Source organism: Gavia stellata, unplaced genomic scaffold, assembly GCF_030936135.1.
Source record: "Gavia stellata isolate bGavSte3 unplaced genomic scaffold, bGavSte3.hap2 HAP2_SCAFFOLD_34, whole genome shotgun sequence".
Lineage (NCBI taxonomy): Eukaryota > Metazoa > Chordata > Aves > Gaviiformes > Gaviidae > Gavia > Gavia stellata.
Window position 1 is genome coordinate 5,205,608 of NW_026776320.1, and position 22,179 is coordinate 5,227,786.

Consider the following 22,179-nt stretch of genomic DNA (forward strand, 5'->3'; position numbering starts at 1 on the left):
CTAGATGTCGTCGTGGTACTCCCCGTACTTTGCTGTGACAGGTTCCTCAAGATGAACTGCTGCACCACCCATTAACGCAAATGCTGGGTACATTATGCCAGAGCAGTCCACCTCGCACTCATAAAGGCATTTCATACGGCCTGCGTCGTAGAACCCCACCTTGCCTTTGTCACAGTCGAGGCAGATGCCCAAGCACGATGGCAGGGGAAGGATTCTGCTCGCTGGATCCTTGGGGGCAGCAGGTGTTGTGGGGATAAAGAACTTCTTCATGCCTAAAGTGACCAGTGTGAAAGGCTGTGGTGAGTCAAAGAAGGCATCTTCACTCCCACTGTCATGACCACTGTCTTGCTCGTACCGAGAACAGAAAAACAACCATTTGCTTTTGTCAAATTCTGAAGGGGGATCAGTGATGTGAACTGGAGAAAACATTTTTGTAAGACAAGAAACACCACATGGTCACCTGCAAAACCTTGTGGGGTAAAAATATACCTAAGCCAGGAGGGAAGACGCATTTAGTAGGTGGAGAACACTCACTTGGGCCACTTCAGACAATAAATAACAGCTAAACACTAACGAGGACAAGACCACAGAAGGCTTTACTAAGGAGCGGATGTATCTAAATGTACTCATGCTAGGTAATCATTAATGAACCTACAGGTAGAGCAAATTAGTTAACTTGAAAAGTAATTTAGCGACTATGACTAATGATTACAGACAAGGTATGTTTAACTTCATTTACATAATGTTAAATGACACGAGTAAATACATTTAACATGACTGTTGTCCTATGAGTTTTCCTCACCACTGCTGTATTACATTGTCTTTAAAATTCACAACACAAAAAGTAGTGGTTTAAGTTTTTGGTTTGGTGGTTTGGTTGTTTTTAAAGTGCTCTGCCTGGAGGTTTCCATGAACCCCTGTTTCCCAGCTGGTTACTGGGGAAAGTTTGTGGCCAGATTTGTTCAGTCTACATGCTTTTGCCCCCTACTTCTGTCACCAGATGAAGACACACTGGAGAAGCACACATTCTTCTGTGCCGACAATCCCTAGCTAGGTTTGCATTTTTGGGATGTCTGGGGGGAGATTGGATTTGTGTCAGCCAAAGTTTTCCAGGTATTTGTGTGGATAAGGAAAAAGAAATCAGGAAATCAGGATCTAATTTCTCACTTTGCAAAAAGCCTCCGTCTGGCTTTAAGCAGCTCAAGACACAGGCGTTCTTACACTTTCAGTATGTTACACAGGAGGAAGCTGATACATTTTTTACATTCCTGAAAAAGTTAAGAGTCCTCAGGAGATAGCTTCCCAGCCTGCAGTTCCTAGACACATCCAGGCTTACTACAACCATACTTCAGAGCTGAAATCTTTTTATTGGTTTGTCCACTGTACTTTGGCTTGGGAACAGTAGCACTCCAGTACCATATGCAAGTGTATAGCCTGGGATAAGCCAGTGACTTGGAATCCACCGTGACGCAAGCTACAGCAAAGATACACAGATACACACAGTGAACATTGTACCTCTGAATGGCTGCCAAACCTAGTATGCTAAGGAAATTAAGGCAGAGTCTTACTATTGACAATTAAACATTGCTTCAATCTTGCAAGTGATGCTTTTTTTTTACCTTCTTGCTTTAACTGGCACATCTTGACATCTATAGGAACTTCATTTCTTTCCCAAAAAGAATGAAAATAGGACTCTGGATAATTACAACACCTTTCTGCTAATAGCAGGGGATGAACAGGACAACCTGCTTACAGCATATCCTTCAAGCTACTTTCCACTAGTTAGGTTCACCTTGTGTACTAATTGCGACCAGACTCACTCTTAACTTATTTTTTAAAAAGCCATCTCCTTATATAAAACATGTATTGAGCAAGAGTCTGCAATTTACCTTGGGCTGGTCACATCATGGGTATTATGGAACAATTTCTGTATCTGGTTGCTAGAAACAACTCCCACTTTCACCAGGTATGAATAGGCTTCCACACGAAAAGCCCAGACGTGCTTCCCTTTGGCAATCCCGGTGTCGCCAATGATGTAATCCAGGGTTGTGTAGCATCCGATCTGCATGCGCTCAGATCCCAGCAGTAGAGGAAATCCAGCCCTGCTTTCCACAGAGGTTCTTCCTGGGTTTAGCAGGAGATGTTCGCTGTTGTACCCACATTTGTCATCAAAAAGAAAACTGAAAACTGAAAAACAGTATCCAAAAAAATTTCCTCTTAGTTAAGTATTTGGCCTTCTGTGCTTATAAACTACATTTTAAGTCATGCTGGCATCAGAATTTCTCACTTTTAAAGGCTACCGGGAACGTCATGCAAGCTAAAACGGTCTCAGCATGCCACCTACTTAACCTGTTTGTTAACAGTGCTTCTAAACATTTACGCAACCGGTAACAGTAGAGTAGAAGTCTGGGAACTACTGGAAACCACCTACAGCTCTTAACACCGACAGACACAGATTCAACACCTTGTGGACAGAAGAAAACCCAATACCTGGAGCTGGAGGCGTACGCAAAATAACTTCTCGGCTCCAAGGGCTACAGATGGACCCTTTATATCCTCGAACTCTAAAGGCATAGGAGCTGTCATCATCGAGATCAGATATTACTTTGCTCTTGCTGCAAACTTTGATCTCCTGCCACGTCGCACTCTCCTCTTCTCCATTAAGCTTATGATACTCAAGAACATAGAGATCAGCTGAGTCTGTCTTCCCAGGGCATTCCCAGCTGATCAGAGCTTTGTTGTACATTCTGCTCTGCTCTTCATTGATTTCTGGTATTTCTAGACCTGGAATGCCAGAGATTCAGGAGAAAAAAACCCTCAAATTTAGATATCTGTTGTTTTAGAATTAACCATACAAGCCCTTTGTTGAGTGGCTATAGCACTTGGGGGGGGTGGGGGTGGGGGCAGAAATCTGACTCAATCAGTTAAAGAGTACAGATGAGGATGGTTCCATTCATGCACTTACATAAATCCCTTACTTTCTGTTTTTACTTCGAAAGTTGTATTATTTATTTTTGCTGGCAGCTAAAAAAGCATCTAAAAGCCTATTCTTTTCTGTCATGTTAACAAAAAGCTTCTAGGAAGACCTAGTATTCCTTAACTACAATGTTTTGGAAGCCAATGTAAACTGGTACTGAATGCAACGGCATCTTAGCTTCTTTTTCAAAGCTGAAGCTAGCATTGCTGCCAGGTAATGCCTTGTGGATCACAGAGACAGAAGGGACAATGCAAGTCACAAGACTGAGTTCTGCAGCTGCAGCCCTGCATAAGTTTTGCCTCTTTCCAGAGAAGCCCTTCAAGTCGTAACTTGAGAAAGACCTGATGCTCTCGCAATTTACCATTGGAATGGAAGGACAAGTCACCAAGGATCTCTTCTTGCTTAGCTATGTCCACCACAAAGTCTTCAAAAGTAGTTTCAGCTGCTGGCCTGAAGCTCTTCAGAGATTCAGTAGCTTTTTGGATTCTGAAAGCACAGAAGCAAAGGGATGGCAGAACAGAGAAAAGGGAATTCACATGTGTGCATTCCTTAAACTAAAAATGCTAGGTTTTGCTTTATAAAAAGTGCTGTTTTCATGTACTTACTGATGTCTCCCAGAAATTTCTGTCTCTCTAGACAGAATTCAAATGCAAAATTTAAGGTCTTTTGTACAGCAGTGTAAAGGTATCAGTGTAAAGATAATGAAGAGGTAATCGTTCAGCTGGTAGAGCATTTTAACAATTTGGGGCATTATGTTCAAAGAACACAATAGATGTGAAGCGCTAATGGAGAACAGCTATTAAGATCAAAGACTTTAAAGCCAGAAGAGACCTGTTAGATTAACTTGCAAATACCCGATACAATCTCTGAGCAAAGGAATGTGTCAGTGAGCTGAATGGGCTACCCTTCCAGTGCAGTCCTACTGAACAAGGCCACGTGTTGTCACAGGACAGAGCCCCTCCTGACTGCTGTTTCTTAACGCACACTGTAATGTAGCAATTTCTACTGAACGGTACTGGGACCATCTCTGAGCCTTTGCAATACAAGGTACTGCATTCAGTACTTTGCTAGCAGGTGTCAAAAGAATATGACTGACCAGACATCCTGGAACAGTATCTGTACTTCAAACAGAAGATAATTAAGATACCTGTCATGAAGCTGTTTTGCTGTTTGAACAAAACAAGATGGATCAGTTTCTTTAAGCACCTCTTGAGCATATCCTACAAGGCCATTATTTTCCAGGAGCCCTTGATATTCCTCTGCTTGCGTTTGCAATTTTTCCAGCCTTAAATTCTTAGAAGTTTCAATTGCCCTAAGAGCTGCGGACTTCTTCTCTTCTAGGACATGAGATAATTTCTCAAAGCTCTGAGATGCTTCTTCTTTAGCTCGTTCACTGTTGCACTAGGAGGGAACAAAAGACATTTTAGACAGATTCCACAGCACTGTGGCTGTGTACAGAAACATACCTCAAGTTGCTCAAGGTATCACAGCAATCTAGTCATCCATTTGACAGACAAGACTAATGAGCTTTGTTATGCCCATCAGCACTGAAAATGTGATCAGCACTGCACCCAAGCTAGTGAGCGTTTACTGGATCAACACAGAGAACGAAGAGCAGGAAAGTATTCCTCTGATTATGTCTTGAGTTACGCATAGCACGTGTCTAAACAGCTCATGGAAAAGCACTGTAAAAACAGGTCAGTTTCTGAAGTCTTCATGCCCAAGAGCTAGGTGCTCCTCCACCTTCCCCAACCACACTGAGACGGGGGTCCAGCCCAGCTTCTCACATATGCCCTCAGAACTGTAGGGTCACCTCTAACTAGTGCCCTGGATAAAAGGAACTACAAAGCACAGAGACAATCTTTATCAAGATACAGGCAGGGCCAGGAGCTCCTGCAATTTCTGCCATTGTGTTTTTCAGCTTGTACGTGAGCTCCCAGCTCTGACTCTTCTGCAGGGAGATTTGACTCTTCATTCTGACTTTATTGCAACATCCTCAAGGCGGCAAACAGCCAGTGTAAATTGTGAAGCACCGTTAATACACAAGAGCTGTAAGTCTAACCCACCTCTCTTTGATTAAGGTATCAAACAAGCTTTCTTTCAATTAAATTTACAGCAGCACCCAAAACTTAACTTCCCTCTGTATGTTGCCCATATTTCCAACACTGTCAGGATTAGGTCTTACCATTTGTGATTCAGGACTAACACAAACTGTTCAGAAATTGTTTTACTGGCTAACTGAAAAAAGCCAAAGGATTTGAAACACTTCAGTGAAAACAGTTTGAGTCTCTGCTGTGTCCCTGCAAGGGCTATCCCCAGCCAACACGGAAGACACTCTTACCTCTGTTTCTTTCAGCAGCAGATCCAGCTGTGTGATGTGAGCTTTCACCTGGCTCTCCTTACTGATGAGGTACTCAATATCTTTTGAAAGCTTCTCCTGTTAAAACAAAACAGCGAGCTAGCAGAAGAAGGGTATCCCACCCAAACCGACAACCAGCACAGGCAGGTCATCCAGCTAGCACTCGCTTTATCTAGTTACAAGGACAACAGCCTGCCACCAGTTATGAGCAGCAACCCTGCGGAGAATTGCTCAGTGACCCGCAATGACTGCACAGGGACATCAGGCCACTGATGTGGGCAGGACTGGGGGCACAGCCTCTAAGGACAAGAGGTAAAAGCCTCTAAGGACAAGAGGTAACAGCCTCAGCTGGCCAAGTCTTCCCCAGCCACAAGTGCCACCTTCTCTTAGGCTAGGAACATGAGGCTTCAGGACGTTACTAAAACTTACAGAAAAGCCACGTTAGTTATTAACTCATTTGTAGTAAGATTTGCTAGAAGAATGAGTGGTTCAAAGCATGAACTTAGGAGTGTCTCTGCATTTCCTGACTTGCAAGAGTTAACAGCTGTACAGGAAAAGCCTTGCAAACAGGCAAGGAGGCCAAAGAGCACAAGGCAGGCTGGTCTGGTCTTCCCCCCCCCCCGCCCCCCCTTTTTTTTTCTTCTTGTGAGCAAGAGAGGAAGAAAAGGAAGAAGAGGAGGTAGAAGCAATCATTCTTTAACAACAAAGCAATGTTTGCAAGTCTTCCCTGTTGTACTGCGAATTAACAGCTATGCAACTTCAGAAACATACAAGGTCCCAACAGATACTTCCAATGCAAATTTTTCAGGAGTGCTTCTGAAGTATCAGCTAATCCAAGCCACAAGGACACTTACCTGAAAAAAGCTAGATTGTAAAGTATAAACTGCTTAAACCTTTTGCATTGGTCAGTACTGCTATACTTTAGTTGGCTAAAACAAGGTGGAAGCACTTTTAAGAGGTTATGTTTCAAGCCTCATAGAAAATACAGTTTCTCAGAAGTGCGCTATGTCACACTAATATAGATATTAACAGATGTTGCACAACAGCATGCCTCATGACTAGTTCAGTGTCCTCTAAACACACATCCTGGCTTCCTGCCACAGGGAGTTTGCCCTTACACCAGAAGCTCAGTACTTTTCCCCTTCTTAAGGCCAGGTCCAACAATATTTACTTTTACCTTAAGGGTTTTGTAGGCAGTGCTCATGGTTGTTACTCTATGGTTTGCATGACATCCACCCAGTTTACAAAGATGACAAACAGGCCTTCTGCAGATTTCACAGTACATGTTTACCCTCTCCATTTCATGTTCTGGACACATCAAAATCTGAAAAAAAAAGAGAGCAGAGAGAATGCAGGTGTACTTCCAAAAACTGAGGTGGCCAACAAACCATCAAAACACTAAATCACCCCACAGCAGCATCTGATTTCATCAGTGGATTTTTTGTATTCAGTTTATCTTCCACCTTTTATATTTGTCTATGCCAGTGAAAGCCAGCAGATGAACACACACAGTTTCACGAGGTTCACAGTGAGTAAACCTGTAGCGATGTCTGTGTACACATCATGTAGCCTCCATACTGCAATCAACCATTTTGCTAATCCCTGAAGTTGTTTGCGTGCCTCAAGCTCCCTACACTCCTGTTCAGAGCTGTAAATGCAATATATAACACAGCCACGCTGTCAAATTTAACTGTGTCCATGCCAGCATCTCTTGAAACAACTACGAACTGTCTTAAGGCAGGAGTTGACATAATACTGTAATGATTTAAATTTAAGCTAGACTCTGATCAGCCACATAGCCATTGCTCTTGGAGCAACAGATGAAATGCAGCCACACCACCAGTCACAGTCATTTTAAAGATAAAAGGCTCCAGTGTTTCATTTTTTCTGTCTGACTCCAATTACAAGTTGTTCATGCTGAGCGTTAATTCCAGTAGCAGCTTAAACAGCATTGCGAAAAAGCTGGTGTTTGCTAAAAGTAATCTTTCAAAAATTGAACACGTTGAAGTAACTGCTCGAAGAGGCAAAAAAAGTGCTGCTCAACTCCAAGCGCAAGCAACAGATAAAACCGTCTAAAAGGGGGTGGGTGGGGGTGGGTGGGTGTGCTTGTGCACATGTGTGCGTGTGTGTTTTAAAAAAAAAGAAATGCTTTGCCTCATTCCAGAGCACTGAAAGACATTTGGGGCATCTACTCCATGTTATCAAAGAGAAGCTCTTGAGAAAGCTTTTCAGTGTCATGTCAAGGAGGAGAACACGACATCAGTGCCAACAGTCAAGCTTTAAAAGCATCATCTTTTAACACACGCACACACATACAAGAAAGGACAGGAAAGGGCTCAAAAATAGAAGTGAGTAGCATAAATATGGACACACTAAGCTAAAATTGCAAACCATCTCTGAAACCAACTCTCAAGCCCCAAATGTTATCTTAGTCTATGGTGAAAAGCCCAAAGACACCAGTCTCGCTAGCACCTTGGTACATAAGACTGTCATTCAGCAGAATATGCAATAAGCTATCCCATTGTCATTGACTGCTGGATTCGGGGGGAGGTGCGAGGAGGGAAGGAAACTTTCAGGAGAATCGTCTGTGCAGGCAGACATGTTCAAAACTGCAGTCATGCTGTCAGCAAGAACAAAAGCTTATGGTTCACTCAATGAATAACAGCAATAGTCAAAAAAGGAACAACGGTCCCAAAAAGCAACTACCATTGCACAGATATGTCTGAAGCTATATGCAAATGCTGCAACCCAAATTCTGTAAGATACGGGATACTTACCTTGGGTCTGAAGTTGGTGGTTGGTCCTACATGTTTATGTTGGGCTTTCACAGTTCCCCAAGGATGGTGTATTTTGAAACATTCGTTGCAATAGCTTGCCCTGCAGTCCATGCAGCTCTTTGTGGACTCTTGAGGTGGAGGTTTGCAGAAATCGCACATAATAGCAATGGCTGCCCTGGCTGCCTGTCTGTATCTTTCCACAATGGTTTCCAAAGTAAAGTTGCGAAATAAGCCATTGATGCCACGTTCTCCGAGATCAGTATCCCGCTGGCAACCCGGACAAGGAAACAGACTCGATCTAGGAGTCAGTGAATTACGTTTTCTGCCTGTGTAGACACCAAATCCTGATTTAGGAGGAGTGTAAACAGAAGAGGTTTAGATTTTAAAGGGAGAAGCACAGGAATTTATGAACCAATTTCAAACTATCGTAGCACATCATCCAAACCAGTACAATACCAATTCATATGCACTCTGCCAAGCCAAAGAGAATACATTTGCCATGACAAGGTAGTGTAATGTCTGAGTTCAGGGGGCATTACAAACTACTGCTCTAAAACTTAATTCTATGGTAAGGTTAATTTAGCTATTCCAATCCTATCTTCTTCGTCTAGTTTTGCATGCACTCAAGCCGCAGCCTTTCAAAAGACTAAACACAAAACCTTCCGGAAACCAGTTGGTTTTAGGCTAACTGGCTGCGCACATAGAGAGCAACAGCTTCGTAACACGCTGAAGTGTAAGATGTCTATTCCCAGAGTGAGACTGGTTATTCCCAGACAAATATAGCCAACTTGGAGCTCCCTGAAGTTTGCTTTGGCCGAGTCAAACTTATCTGGCTTACCCCAAGAGGCATCATACAAATCTAAAGAGGAAAACAAGAGAACTAGATATCACCAGTAGGAAATCTCAGCCAAATCATTCAGTCAAAATACATAGAGGCTGACTTGGCCCTTGCTGAACGGCCTTGATAAAGGAGGGCTGCTAAGTAAGCCCCGCACACCAAAGGGGATGCTGAGACGGTTATGTCTGAGAGATTCCTCTACCTTGAACTGGGGAACCACAGATCTGCATGGTTACACAAGGGTACAGCTTATCTCTTTTCATTTCAAAAGGGGACAGTAGAGAAGCTGCACTCCTACGAAACAGCTATGCACAAATTTCCCCTCTTCTCCAAAATAAAGTGATCCAAGGCTCAAGTAAAGTCGCAAGCCTAGGGATTCTTTGGAGCCTGTTCCAGGGGATGGCTCACACAGACCCAAAAACTATTTCCAGGGTAACATTCTTGAGGCTATCAAACAGAGAGTGCATCCCCATGTCTCACTCATGAACCCACAGGGCACAACTATCAAAATTAGTCCTTTATGTATTACTGAAGCAGGTTAAGCCAGTGTTTAGGCTTAACATGTATCCTCTCAGCCTCCCCTTACAAAGAAATAAAAAACCATTCTCTCGAGCTGGAGCATGGTTTTAAGATCCCCTTGAGATGACTGCATGTTGGTATAACTAATTTGTAAATAGAGGTATGACTTCAAGCTGAATTCTTAGTGTTGAAACTGGTTCTTCTTCAGAAAGTGAAATTTGGTCCCATCTGTATTTAGTGAGGATCTTCCCATCAGAAATGTTGATGCTTCATTTCTTTTTGAAGTGTCCTTTGATGCTATCCAAAAGACACTTGCCTTGTGTCACTCTTCTGTGGGTGCTTCACCCAACAATCCAAAACCTCCCTACCTCTCACGCCCTTTCCAGTCTCTTTAAAAAAACAAACCAACACTCCTGTAAGAAACTAGTTCCTTTAAAAATCTTCAAAATGTACCCCATGGTAGTTATGCATCACTATCAGCTAAGAAGCCACAACCAGAGCATGAATAAATGTCAGTCTCAAACTCAGCTGGTCTCATGCTTTTCTGTAGGTTCTGAGCAGAACAGCTAGACTGCATTAACAGAACAGTATGGGTGACATCTAGTAGCATCTAAATGTCAGGTTCCCAAGGGAGCTCTGCCTCCTCTGTGCACAGCGTGGACGGTGCCACAGCACTGCCTGCGCACCCCATCATGCTAGATCACTATTTCTACTGCCCGACAGAGAGCAAGCTGGAGGGCAGCTTTCCACGGAAGATTAAGGATTACCTCCTTACTTACACTGCTGAAAGCAGCATGGGGGGCCTGGTCCCCACGCACAGCCTGTCTGATACTGCCACGCTTGGCAAGCCACAGTTCTCACAAGGAGGTCAGGTCACCCACGGTGCGCCCACCACTCCTTAGGCACCCAACCTGGTGCCCTGATGTCCACGTTGTAAAACCATGTAGTGGACAGCTGCAGCGGAAACCGGTGACCGCTTCAGTCCATGCATACAATGCCGTGACAGAACATCATGCTTACTGAGGAAAAAAGGGACTAGACTTGGATTTGGGAGATGGCAGTCACCAGTGGGCTCTCTTCATTCAAACTTCACATAACGCTGCAGGTAGAGAGAGCTGAGAAAGCAGCTGAAATGTATGCAGAGCTAAACAGTGATTGTGGGGCTGTGCACCCCATATCCAGAAAACAGGACTGTAATGAAGACAACTAGTTATTTCGTTTGGGGATTCCCTCAAATGATGCAAGCCTCAACCTGCCAAGCTACAGCAAACACAGCATTTGCTTATCAAACTGATCCTGAAAGAGTACCAGTACTAACAACTCAAGAGTTGTTTAAAAGAAGTGGGTGAAATAAAATATTTGAGCTTTGAAAACTGGGAAGGGGATGATGAATGTTAGTAACATACAAAATACAAGACACAGCTTTAGGGTTTGTCTTGTGGGCGACTCTTCCAGATCACTGCGGACTGCGGTTTTAAAGTGGACAGTTACGTCAGAAGGAAGCCTAAAAGCCAAGATGAGGTTTCTTTCAAGAAGTACTTTCGATGTACCTGTGTAAAAGAACAACTCATCTGTGGATTACACAACAGCTGTAAGAATCTTTCTAGTGTGACATCACAAAGAGCATGAGGAGTGCTCCTTAAAGCTTCCAGAGCAGACCACACTGGAAGAGGCGGTTAGCGCAGTCTTCTTACAGTCATCTGTCTCCCAATTCTGCAACCGTGCAATAACCATCATCTATGGAAAATGATTTATTGTAAGCGTAATGAATTGGGTAGGACAAACCCATCATTTGCAAAGTCTGCAGAGGCTCAGAAGGAAGTCGAACTACTCAATTTAGGCTGGCCGAAACCTGAGAGAACCACCTCAACAGTACCACTGACAGGCAATAAAACTGCTGAAATCTACACCTCAACATCGACGCTATTGAACATGATGCTACTGCATCTCAATGTAACTGAAATACAGGAATAAACAAATACAATGGTTACAAAGATTTACAGGACGCCACAAAGACTGATCTATTATATATGAAATAGAGTGCACTGTCCTTAAAAATATTCCCATTGTTCTTGCCACAGAATGAACAAGACTCGCACTATCCCTAAGTCATCTCTTTAACTGCATCAGGAGTACCGGGAAGACATTTTACCAATGCAGACGCAATTCGGCTCAAGTCAGTCGAACACATAAAATAAGGAAAACACGCAAAAATTCCGATACGTACCTGATCTACTAATCCTGTCCATGCTAGAAGAAGAGCTTTGAATTCGAGGGCTACTCTGATTAGAGGATTCAGAGCCTCCATCAGCAAAAGAGTCTTCAAATGCAGAGAGTATTTCTTTCACACATTTGTGACAGACATTGTGCTGGCAAGGAAGGATCAGTGGATGGGTAAATAATTCCTTGCATGCTGGGCAGATGAGCTCTCTTTCGATACCCTTAATGGTAACCTTCATGACAGAAAGAGGGAAAAACAAGTGTAAGTGCAGAAAACGTGAGCCAGCAAGACTTACTGCACAGCTGTATGTCTGTATGTCACAAAAGCCCAGCTCTCTAGAATAATCGTTCTATTCTAGAATCGCACATTCTAGCTGGTTTGAGGCATTCCGCTGGTTAACGCTGCAAACAAATCTCAATTAACATTTATGAAAGCACTGACAACATTCCTTTCAACTGAAATGAACACCGCCACTAGGCAAACTCGGTTCATCTTTAGGTCATGTCTGCCTTGCAGGGGAGGAAAGGAGAGGAGGGGAGTAGTCTTAATTCCACTCAAGGACCTAGTGAAACGAAAGCAACCATACTTCTTAACAATAGGAATCCATATGTTTAACTCAGCTCGCTCGCTCGCTTTTCAAGAAGGGGGGGTGGGGGAGGGAGAAAAAAGAAATTAAGTGTCAGACTGGTTAAACAACAGGCTTTCCTGCCGTGTAATCCACATTTAAGCACTGGAACTGCCTTGACTTCGTTAGGCTAATAGTTCCAGTCTGGAACATTATCTGTTTGTTTATTTATTTCCTGCACACAGAGCCGCCCGTGGATCTGTGCAGCTCTTCAGTAATTTAATGACCCCACAGCCATCTGGCACTGCGCTCCGCTCCTGCTCTGACAGTATTGGTTTCGGCTATGTTCACTGAGGGAAGTGTTATATGGATTTTTCAAACATCATCAAGAGGAAAAGACTACTTTTTCAGAAGCATAATATATCACCTACTACTGTTGGGGTCTTTCCCATGCTGTTCTACTGGGTTTATAAAATACCTTACGAGCAGCAACTCTTTTGCGCAGCAACTTGTCTGTAAGATCCTGCCCCAAAAAATCATCAGAAATTGAGACATATTTGGGGCATCATGAGTCATAAAATGTATACAGTCGAGGTTGGGAGCAAATCTGGGGAGTGAGTGAGACTATTTTTACTTATTACCTCGCATTTGGCACAGCTGGATGGATCATATGGCAGCTTATGCAGTCACCATGCACATTACCTTTTAAAAACTTGACAGCTACGATGTGGTTACCCTTAAAAAGCATTCCTCTCCTTTTCCTCTTCCCCCTCCCTCTGCATCTGTGCTCCTGAAACAGCTACCTGGATCTGCCAGAAGGACGGAGAAATTCAGTAAAGGTCTTGTTTGCAGGGAAAATTCCGTGTCCAAACCCCAGTATCCCTTCATGCAAATGGCAAACAGACAAGAACAAGATAGTACTCCTCTTTGATCTTCTACAAATGTACCCCTTTGATTCGTATCTAAAGACAGAATAACAGAATATTGTGCTCTAGGTACAGGGCTCTTCTCTTTTTCAGGATAGGTCTTTTTTAGTTTTTCTGCACCTAGACAACAAGTTTCTGAGGAACTTACTTGGGCACCTTCCACCGTTTGAGATTGTCTTGCACATTTTGCTTCCTGTCATTTTGAGTTCCTCCTGTTCCTATTCCGGTCATTGCACTGTGTTTTGGCAGCTGTTTTCTGACAATCTCCTTTGCCTCAGGAGCAGCAGAGGTATTCCGGTCTTTAAAAAAAAAATAAAAAAATCTTCCCTGCACATTAGACTTCACATAGGGTAGACCTCAAACAAATGCTTCTCCCATATTTTTCCCTATCTTTCTGTGTACTTTAAAAGCATTTGTTTGGATACAGACTCAAATAAGTGGGAGCGCTGAGCATTGCATTTGCAGTGAGCTCAGTAAATGGTTTAGATCAAAGTAATCTTCTGCAAAAATATGTGCACCTTTGCTCTGGAACAATTTTTGAGTTTTATGCTGTTGATCCTGGGAGAAGCACCTGAAAATCCAATGGCTAACGACATGTATGAGTGTTCATCTTGTATTGCGGCAGCCATCACGATGACAGTCTCGGGAACCTACCTGAGCTGGTGTGGTAGGACCCAATTTCTGTCAGTTGAAAGGTTTTTGCTATAATTAAGCCTATGTTCAGAAGCAGTCTCAAGTACGTGACATGCTGAGGAAGAACGTGCAGCTTCTCCAGATGGTAATTATGTGACAGAATGAATATACACTGAATAGCAATAACAGAAAGTGGTGTCCTAAGTGTTTTCAGTGGCATTTGGCATCGTTTACAGTCTGATACATTCTCGACATTTACTGCACTGCTAAAAAAATTGGTTCCTAGCTTTGCAGTGTAGAAATTACTCTAGAAAGAGAGTTTTCTTATTTCTGTGCTCTTTAGGCACTGTGTAGTTCAAAATGTAATGCTTTTAAGTCTTGGACATGTTCATATACTGTTAAAAAAGTTAAAGAAATATTCTGTACTAGATGAAGAGCATTATTCTGCTAACTTTCTTTGATTTGTGAGATGTTTCATAGAAGTGCAGTGAGGGGAACATGGAAGACTGGGGTGCTTGGGAATGTCTTGGTTTGTTTTTCATGTGGTGTTTTTTGTTTTGGATTTGTTTGTTTTTTTTGGCATGAGTTGGCTTGGTGTGACGTGAATCTGCCAATACCATAGTTACTGAGAGCTTAGACTGTCTTCCCCGTTCGTGGAAGGAATTTCCTGTATTGCTTGATTATAAGAATGTTTCATAAATTGTGTTGAGATGAGTAGCTTAGATTTCTCTGTACGCTTTTTAAAATCTGCCTTTTTCAGGATACTTTCAGTGTTTGTCGCATGTCTTGCTAGCCTCGTATCTGGGGGTCTGAGAGACAGCTGAGAACATGTCTCCTAACTGGACTGTCCTTTCCCATCCTTCTTTTGCCCCATGCTGTTCAGTACCCTCTTCAAAAATTATTACTATGACCAAGCTTATAAAGTACTGTTGTTGTCCCATTCGTGGGAGGGTTTTTAAAGTCAATCGACAGCACTTTCTGTGTTTCACTGCTTTCTTCACAACCTCCTGTGCTCATTGTGAATCAAAGAGGAGAATTCTGGTTTGGTGGCAATGCTTCACCCATTTGTGAGGTCTTTTCCAGTAAGACCTAATCCTTCTGGAAATTAGGAGATCTATTTAGTAGTTGGTTCCTTCTTCTGTTGTGGACCAGCCCACACTGATCAGACTTTCTCTCTCTGTCTCTGTCCTTCCCCCACTCCCCGCTCCTGCTCTGACAGTATTGGCTTCGGCTACGTTCAGTGAGAAAAGTGATATGTGGATTTTTCAAACATCATCAAGAGGAAAAAACTACTTTTTCAGAAGCATAATATATCACCTACTACTGTTGGGGTCTTTCCCATGCTATTCTACTGGGTTTATAAAATACCTTATGAGCAGCAACTCTTTTGCTCAGCAACGTGTCTCTAAGATCCTGCCCCCAAAAAATCATCAGAAATTGAGACATATTTGGGGCATCATGAGTCATAAAAGGTATACAGTCGAGGTTGGGAGCAAATTTGGGGAGTGCGTGAGAGGTTTTTTACCTATTACCTCGCATTTGGCACAGCTGGATGGGTCATATGGCAGCTGATGCAGTCACCATGCACATTACCTTTTAAAAACTTGACAGCTACGATGTGGTTACCCTTAAAAAGCATTCCTCTCCTTTTCCTCTTCCCCCTCCCTCTGCATCTGTGCTCCTGAAACAGCTACCTGGATCTGCCAGAAGGACGGAGAAATTCAGTCAAGGTCTTGTTTGCAGGGAAAATTCCGTGTCCAAACCCCAGTATCCCTTCATGCAAATGGCAAACAGACAAGAACAAGATAGTACTCCTCTTTGATCTTCTACAAATGTACCCCTTTGATTCATATCTAAAGACAGAATAATAGAATATTGTGCTCTAGGTACAGGGCTCTTCTCTTTTTCAGGATAGGTCTTTTTTAGTTTTTCTGCACCTAGACAACAAGTTTCTGAGGAACTTACTAACTTGGGCACCTTCCGCCGTTTGAGATTGTCTTGCACATTCTGCTTCCTGTCATTTTGAGTTCCTCCTGTTCCTATTCTGGTCATTGCACTGTGTTTTGGCAGCTGTTTTCTGACAATCTCCTTTGCCTCAGGAGCAGCAGAGGTATGCCGGTCTTTAAAAAAAAAAAAAAAAACAGTCTTACCTTCCTTGCACATTAGACTTCACGTAGGGTAGACCTCAAACAAATGCTTCTCCCATATTTTTCCCTATCTTTCTGTGTACTTTAAAAGCATTTGTTTGGATACAGACTCAAATAAGTGGGAGCGCTGAGCATTGCATTTGCAGTGAGCTCAGTAAATGGTTTAGATCAAAGTAATCTTCTCAAAAAATATGTGCACCTTTGCTCTGGAACAATTTTTGAGTTTTATGCTATTGATCCTGGGAGAAGCACCTGAAAATCCAATGGCTAACGACATGTATGAGTGTTCACCTTGTATTGCGGCAGCCACCACGATGACAGTCTCGGGAACCTACCTGAGCTGGTGTGGTAGGACCCAATTTCTGTCAGTTGAAATGTTTTTGCTGTAATTAAGCCTATGTTCAGAAGCAGTCTCAAGTACGTGACATGCTGAGGAAGAACGTGCAGCTTCTTTCAGGTTCTTGTTTCCACCAGGTCGGTTCCCCGTTCGGGTTCCCTGTGTGGCGTTGCAATGGCTGTGTCAGTGTGGTGGAGGGAGGTGCGTGGGGTAGAGAGAAGGCGGGAGTAAGGGCTCTTAAACCCAGCTTCTGCAGAGCTGTTGCTGTATGTGTAAGTGCATCCACCTCCCAGAGGTGACGTGTTGTACTCAGCAGTGGTGGGGTCAGCCCAGGGGAATCTGTACGAGAATTTGGCTTCTAGCCCCAGAAGCCCCATTTCTGAGCAACAGAGCTTATTGTTGTTCTGATTCAAAACAAAAGGTCATGTTGAGCAAATACAAATATTTTCATTCAGGTTATCCTTATCTGCAAGGAAGTATTGTGGCAAAAAATCTTTCCTCCCTTTCATAGTGAGCTGAAAAATAATACCAGTTTGTTACAAATCTGCAATATAAAAACTCATGTATACACTGCATGTAGGTGAGCAGGCACTTCTTTATTGCAGCGCTGGACGCACAGGGGATCACTCCACCACGTGTGCGTGCCTAGTTTCTCTGCTACAAAAGTTATACACAATCAAAGTATACATATTCATCATATTTCCAGGAAACAATTAACATATTCATACGATTTCCGAGAACTCGTTAATATATGTAAAAGCTCGTGAGGCATGGGCCTTCAGGTACACAGGTGGTCGTCTAAGGTCCTCTGGTGGTCGTCCATAGTCTTCCTCATGGTGTCCTTTAGTTGAACGCCATCTTTGCTCAGGTTGGTTGCAAAATTCCATTCTTGGAATCTTCTTAAGTTTTCCTCGGTTTCCTGACCAGGTCTACAACTTATCATTCTCTTGACAAGCAAATCCTGCCTATTCACAGTGCTACATTGTTCAGCAGTTAGTTTATGATGAAATCACAGATAAGTCATACCTCGTTACCTTCATACAGAATATATAAAATTTAATTTTTATTAATCGCTCTCTGGATTATACTATTCTATCAATATCCATCCTTAAAATAATCAATGGTTACTTCTATGAATATCTATTGATTGGCATTCTTGATATTTGAATCAAGATGGGAAAGGTAAGGAATTTTCCAAGCAGCATCATTGGTGCATATCAGGTCACATTGTCACGGGACTCAAACCAGACTTTTCTATTCAGTTCTTCATCGTTCCATCTCATTACTGTTAGTTCCTTAGTATGGAACAGCGACTCCCTGGTGAGGTTCCTATGGTTATTGTTTCTAACGGAACAATCCTAACATATGCATTTGTATTTTATTATTTTATTGATTAATCAAATTTAACCTTTCTATATGATTAATTCTTGATTATTTTTTTTAAAAATCAGAGTATTTACAAAAGTTCCCCCCTGTGAAAGTTTTGAAAATTATTTCAATACGTTCATTTTAATCAGTTAAGCTGATTATGTGCATCAAGTATAGATGCCAAACGAGTTAATCGATTCATCATCCTCCAATTTATGATATGTAGTATTACTGAGAAAACAAGACTGATCAAAATCAGTATCAGGAGAATAACGATGGGGTGGCATAACTTATTTAGGATGCCTGTAGCAGTAGGTGACCATCCGAAAAGAGTGTCCCACCATTTATGTTCTGCACCTTTTCCACCCTCTCTAAAACACAGTGTATTTCTTCCACATTGTGATGAACAGTTATTAAAGTTCTGTGTCTGTTTCCCTTGACCTTTTTCAAAATTTTGATTAAATCCTGGTTGTTGTAGCAATTGTTTCACTAAAGTGAGATTCATTCCAATGGGTGCAGGCAACAGTTCCTGAGTTAATGTATAATTCGATTGCAAGAGCTGGTGAGATGTGACTGGAGCCAAGTAAGAAAAATCACATCCCGTGATTTCAGTGAAATTGCAAACACAAAAATTGGAGTGATTCCTAGTATGTATAACTACATCATCTACGGATATAAAATCACAAGCTGTTCTCAAACATACACAGCCCTTACCCATACATCTATATAAGCAGTGTTTCAGGGTTTTCGTCAGGGCGAGTTTCAAAATGACTCAAAATGATTTTGTTCAGTATCTAAACAGATATCCTGACCTCTGATTGCATTACCTTCACAGATGAACCCTTGTTGTTCTCGTACAATACAAGAATCCAAATCCACAGTTTGCCATTTCTGTCCCACTTCTTGGGCCCATACTCTATGTTCAAATGGATAGAGTATGGTTCCATTGTGATTCAATCCTAATGCAATAACAGGGTAGATGGAATATATTGAAGCATTATGTCTAGTTAATACAAAAGTTGTGGCTGTACTTGTGATGGGATCGTGGGTAAAGTTTACCAAATTCCACCAGGACTGGAGTTTTTTCTCTAAATCAGTGGCACTATCTCAAATTATTTTCCGAATCTCGGTGGGGAGATTGCCTTCTTCACCCTCTCTTATGATTGAAGCGGCCACTGATTGCGCCCACAGTTGAGCCTGGATACAACTGAGAACCAAAGATAGGTTATCTTGGGCCACACCGAGTGCATCTACAACGAAATTCATGGTCTTCCACATTGACCTTTTCCCATGTTGGTAATATGTTTGACAACAGCCACTGGTTAGTTTCTAAAGCCAATAGGGAAGATTGCAAAGGCCGTTGTAATTTAGCCAATTCACTAGATGGAGTAGCCAATTTGTCTCCTGACATATTTTCCTAATTTGCCTTTTTAATGTCAGAATGTTTTTAAACAAGGCCTTTTTGTTCAAGCTTTAGACATCTAAAAAGTGTCTACATGATTCACACCTGCATGAAGCTTTGCAAATCACACAGTAGTCACCAAACAGCTATATTGCACAAAGATCCACACAATACCACACCATTCTTAGCTTAGTCTACATTGTAAAGTGCTGTTTCGTAGGAAGAAACTTGTTCTGGAAAAATAAGTATCTGGACAGGCAAGTACTGTTGAACTGTATTTCTGAAAGGTGACACTTCCATCGTAGCGGAAAAAATCTGACAGTGTGTTGTCAGTGCCTCTGACAGTGTGTGTTTTTATTTAATAAGCTGGACTAAGCACCATAGAGTACTGTAATGAATGCATCCTAAGTATTCAGGTGACACCAAAAGCCAAATCAATTTTTAAACTCAGAATGAGATAGATACAAACAGACATATCAAAAGGTAGGTAAATGTTTAAAGTGGCGTCAGTCTCTGTCCAGGAGAATAAGTAATTGCATAGCAGAGCACATCTTAAAGTAATGTAAGATAAAGCTATAGCAGAAAAAAAACCCTCAATCTTTAATTTTTTACTTCTATATTGTCAAACCAGTAAAATTTAATCTTTTTAAAATAAATGAGTCTGAGAGACTGTCATCATAGCTAAGATAGTGTTCAGTTTATGAGTATTTCCATGAAAGAATGAAAGGCCAAAGCCTGGTGGTATTGGTCCAGATGCTTATAAAGAATCCAAATGTGGAACTGTGGCGTGCTAACCATGACATAAACCCTTAATTTAGACCGGTTTCTGAAGCTGAGGAATCAAAAATTATATATTTGTCTGTGGAAAGAGATTTGGTCTGGGAACAACAAATGAGAAAGTTCAACCCTATCATCTATAGCTTTAAGCCAATACTAAGTGACCAGGTAAACGAGCAGATGAAACTCAGTATTAACAAATGCAAAATAACACACCAGGTGGGGAAACCCTGTATGTGCACAGCTTGTTTACAACTCACCATCAGGATTGTGTGGAAAACACTGCAGAAGAAACTTGGTAAATGTCAGCTTAATACTCGGTATTGACCAAAAAGGCAAATACGGTTTCAGGACTATGGAAAGAAGGAAAACCCAGCATTTTGTCATCCTTCACAACAACAGAGTGTCTGTATGGAGGGCTCCTTCAGTCAGTCTCAGAAGGCAAGAGGAGAGAGAGGGGCAGCAGGATGCTCGCCAGTACAGAATGGCTTCCATCCAGCAAGAGGAAACATGAAGGGGAGGGCATAATAGGAAAGAAAGGCTATGACAACCATCTATTACAAAAAGAAATTACCTAAATGGTAACTAGCGAGGGACAATTTGCCATTTCTCCTGCAACAGGAAGTTCCAGAAGATATCCACTGCTTCACAGCTGCTGCCTGGGTCATCAAAGTGTTTCTCACACAAGTGCATAATGAAGCTGTGGAATGTACTTCCACGCAGCCTTACTAAGGCAGAAACATTTGCGGGTGAGACCCAGACAAGAAGTTGCTCTTGCCGGGCCTTTCTAGCCCCAAAAGGGCTGTCAGGCGCACTCTGTCGCAGATGGAACTTCTGCCAATTACCATTTCTGCCAATTTCTTCTGACAGTGGCCACTGGACAGGGGCTTAAGAGAGAGGACACTGGAGGGGAGTACTCCAGGTCAGATCAGTACAACAGTTCAGACAGCAAAGCACACAAAGGTTTTGCATTATGACCTACATTCATTTAAGTGTATTGTGATTTTCAGGTCCCATTTCATAGCTCTACAGCTGTATACACGTACTTAGTAAGCATACTTCACACACATTCATCAAGATGCAACACTATCCCCAAATTAGAAAGCATATCCCCAAATTAGAAAGCACCAAGTATGTATAAGAAACATCCTTCACTTTATAGCCTTATTTTTCCACAACACAAGTTAACAGTGCAAGTACCCAAATGTTTTTTTACGTAGATTTCTATAAACAGATGCAGTCCACCTCCATGCTCAGTAAGATCACCTAACAGATGCTCCTGGAAGATACGTCAAGACATATGGAAGACAGGCAGGTGATTAGAAACAGCCAACATGGGTTCACCAAGGGCAAATCATGCCTGACTCATCTAGTGACCTTCTGTGATGGAGTGACTGCACGAGTGGACAAGGGAAGAGCTACAGATGTCATATACCTGGACTTCTGTAAGGCCTTTGATACGATCCTCCACAACGTTCTTATCTCTAAATTTGAGAGAGATGGGCTTGATGTATGGACTGTTCAATGGATAAGGAATTGGCTGGATGGCCACGTCCAAAGAGTTATAGTCAATAGCTCAATGTCCAAGTGGAAACCAGTAACGAGTGGGGTCCCTCAAGGGTCTGTGCTGGCACCAATATTATTTAGTATCTTCATTAACAACGCAGACAGTGGGATTGAGTGCACCCTCAGCAAGTTTGCAGATGACACCAAGCTGAGCAGTTCATTCGCTAGAGGGAAGGGATGCCATTCAGAGGGACCTTGACAGGCCTGAGGAGCAGGCCCATGTGAACCTCATGAGTGGGCACGGTGGTGTTCTGATTTCTCCCTGCTTTATACTGTATTTTTGCAAATGTTCTTTCGTGCTGAAGGGCCCAACCCCTGGTGCTCAGGGGTTAATTGGAAAGCATTTGACCCCTCAGAGGCATTCAGGCAGATTTCTTGAAAGGAGAATGGCAATCACACGCTGTCAGCTTTGATTTCATTAAATGCAAAACTGACTATGTAAGGATTTACGTTACACAAAAGGTAGATTTCTACCCCCGAAGAGTAATTTTGGTTGCTAGTCAAACTTCTTCCCTGCTTCCCCCTGGGAAGAAAGTCTGTGGAGAAAAGCATTGCATAGATCACAAGAAAGGCAGGAGAGTTCCTGGAAGAACATTTCCCACTAGTGTGGGACGTGTCTGAACCGATTGTTTAAAAAAAGCATGACCCAGAGGCTTGTAAGCAACATGTGGACAGAATGTAATTAATCAGGAGTGAAAACTAAGGTAGAATTCTTCTGCTCTCTCTCGTCTTCCACCTCAGAACAGCAATGGGAAGAGATCACTGCA

General features: G+C 42.4%; 1 protein-coding gene across 2 annotated transcripts; it reads right to left on the bottom strand.

The window, feature by feature from the left end:
* On the bottom strand, positions 1 to 11,920 carry LOC132320883 (E3 ubiquitin-protein ligase TRIM36-like). Of its 2 annotated transcripts, XM_059834512.1 has the most exons (10): positions 11,678 to 11,920; positions 9,839 to 9,848; positions 8,114 to 8,439; positions 6,514 to 6,660; positions 5,319 to 5,414; positions 4,125 to 4,378; positions 3,339 to 3,463; positions 2,491 to 2,784; positions 1,890 to 2,187; positions 1 to 379 (listed from the first exon to the last, which is right to left on the bottom strand). In XM_059834512.1, exons 1-10 carry the CDS (start codon positions 11,717 to 11,719, stop codon positions 1 to 3), a joined length of 1,971 nt encoding a protein of 656 aa, XP_059690495.1. In that variant the 5' UTR covers positions 11,720 to 11,920. The 2 variants fall into 2 exon arrangements, with proteins under 2 accessions (XP_059690495.1, XP_059690496.1); XM_059834513.1 differs by lacking the exon at positions 9,839 to 9,848 and having other exon boundaries at positions 8,114 to 8,435; positions 11,694 to 11,920.
* Positions 11,921 to 22,179: the final 10,259 nt, after the last annotated feature.

Excerpts from the sequence above, each read along its gene's own strand:
- LOC132320883 (XM_059834512.1), bottom strand. The coding sequence starts at position 11,719 with ATGGACAGGATTAGTAGATCAGGTACGTATCGGAATTTTTGC. Across the intron at positions 4,379-5,318 it reads TGCTGCTGAAAGAAACAGAG|TGCAACAGTGAACGAGCTAA; the intron begins GTAAGAGTGTCT and ends GTTCCCTCCTAG. Across the intron at positions 2,188-2,490 it reads GCGTACGCCTCCAGCTCCAG|TTTTCAGTTTTCTTTTTGAT; the intron begins GTATTGGGTTTT and ends ACTGTTTTTCAG.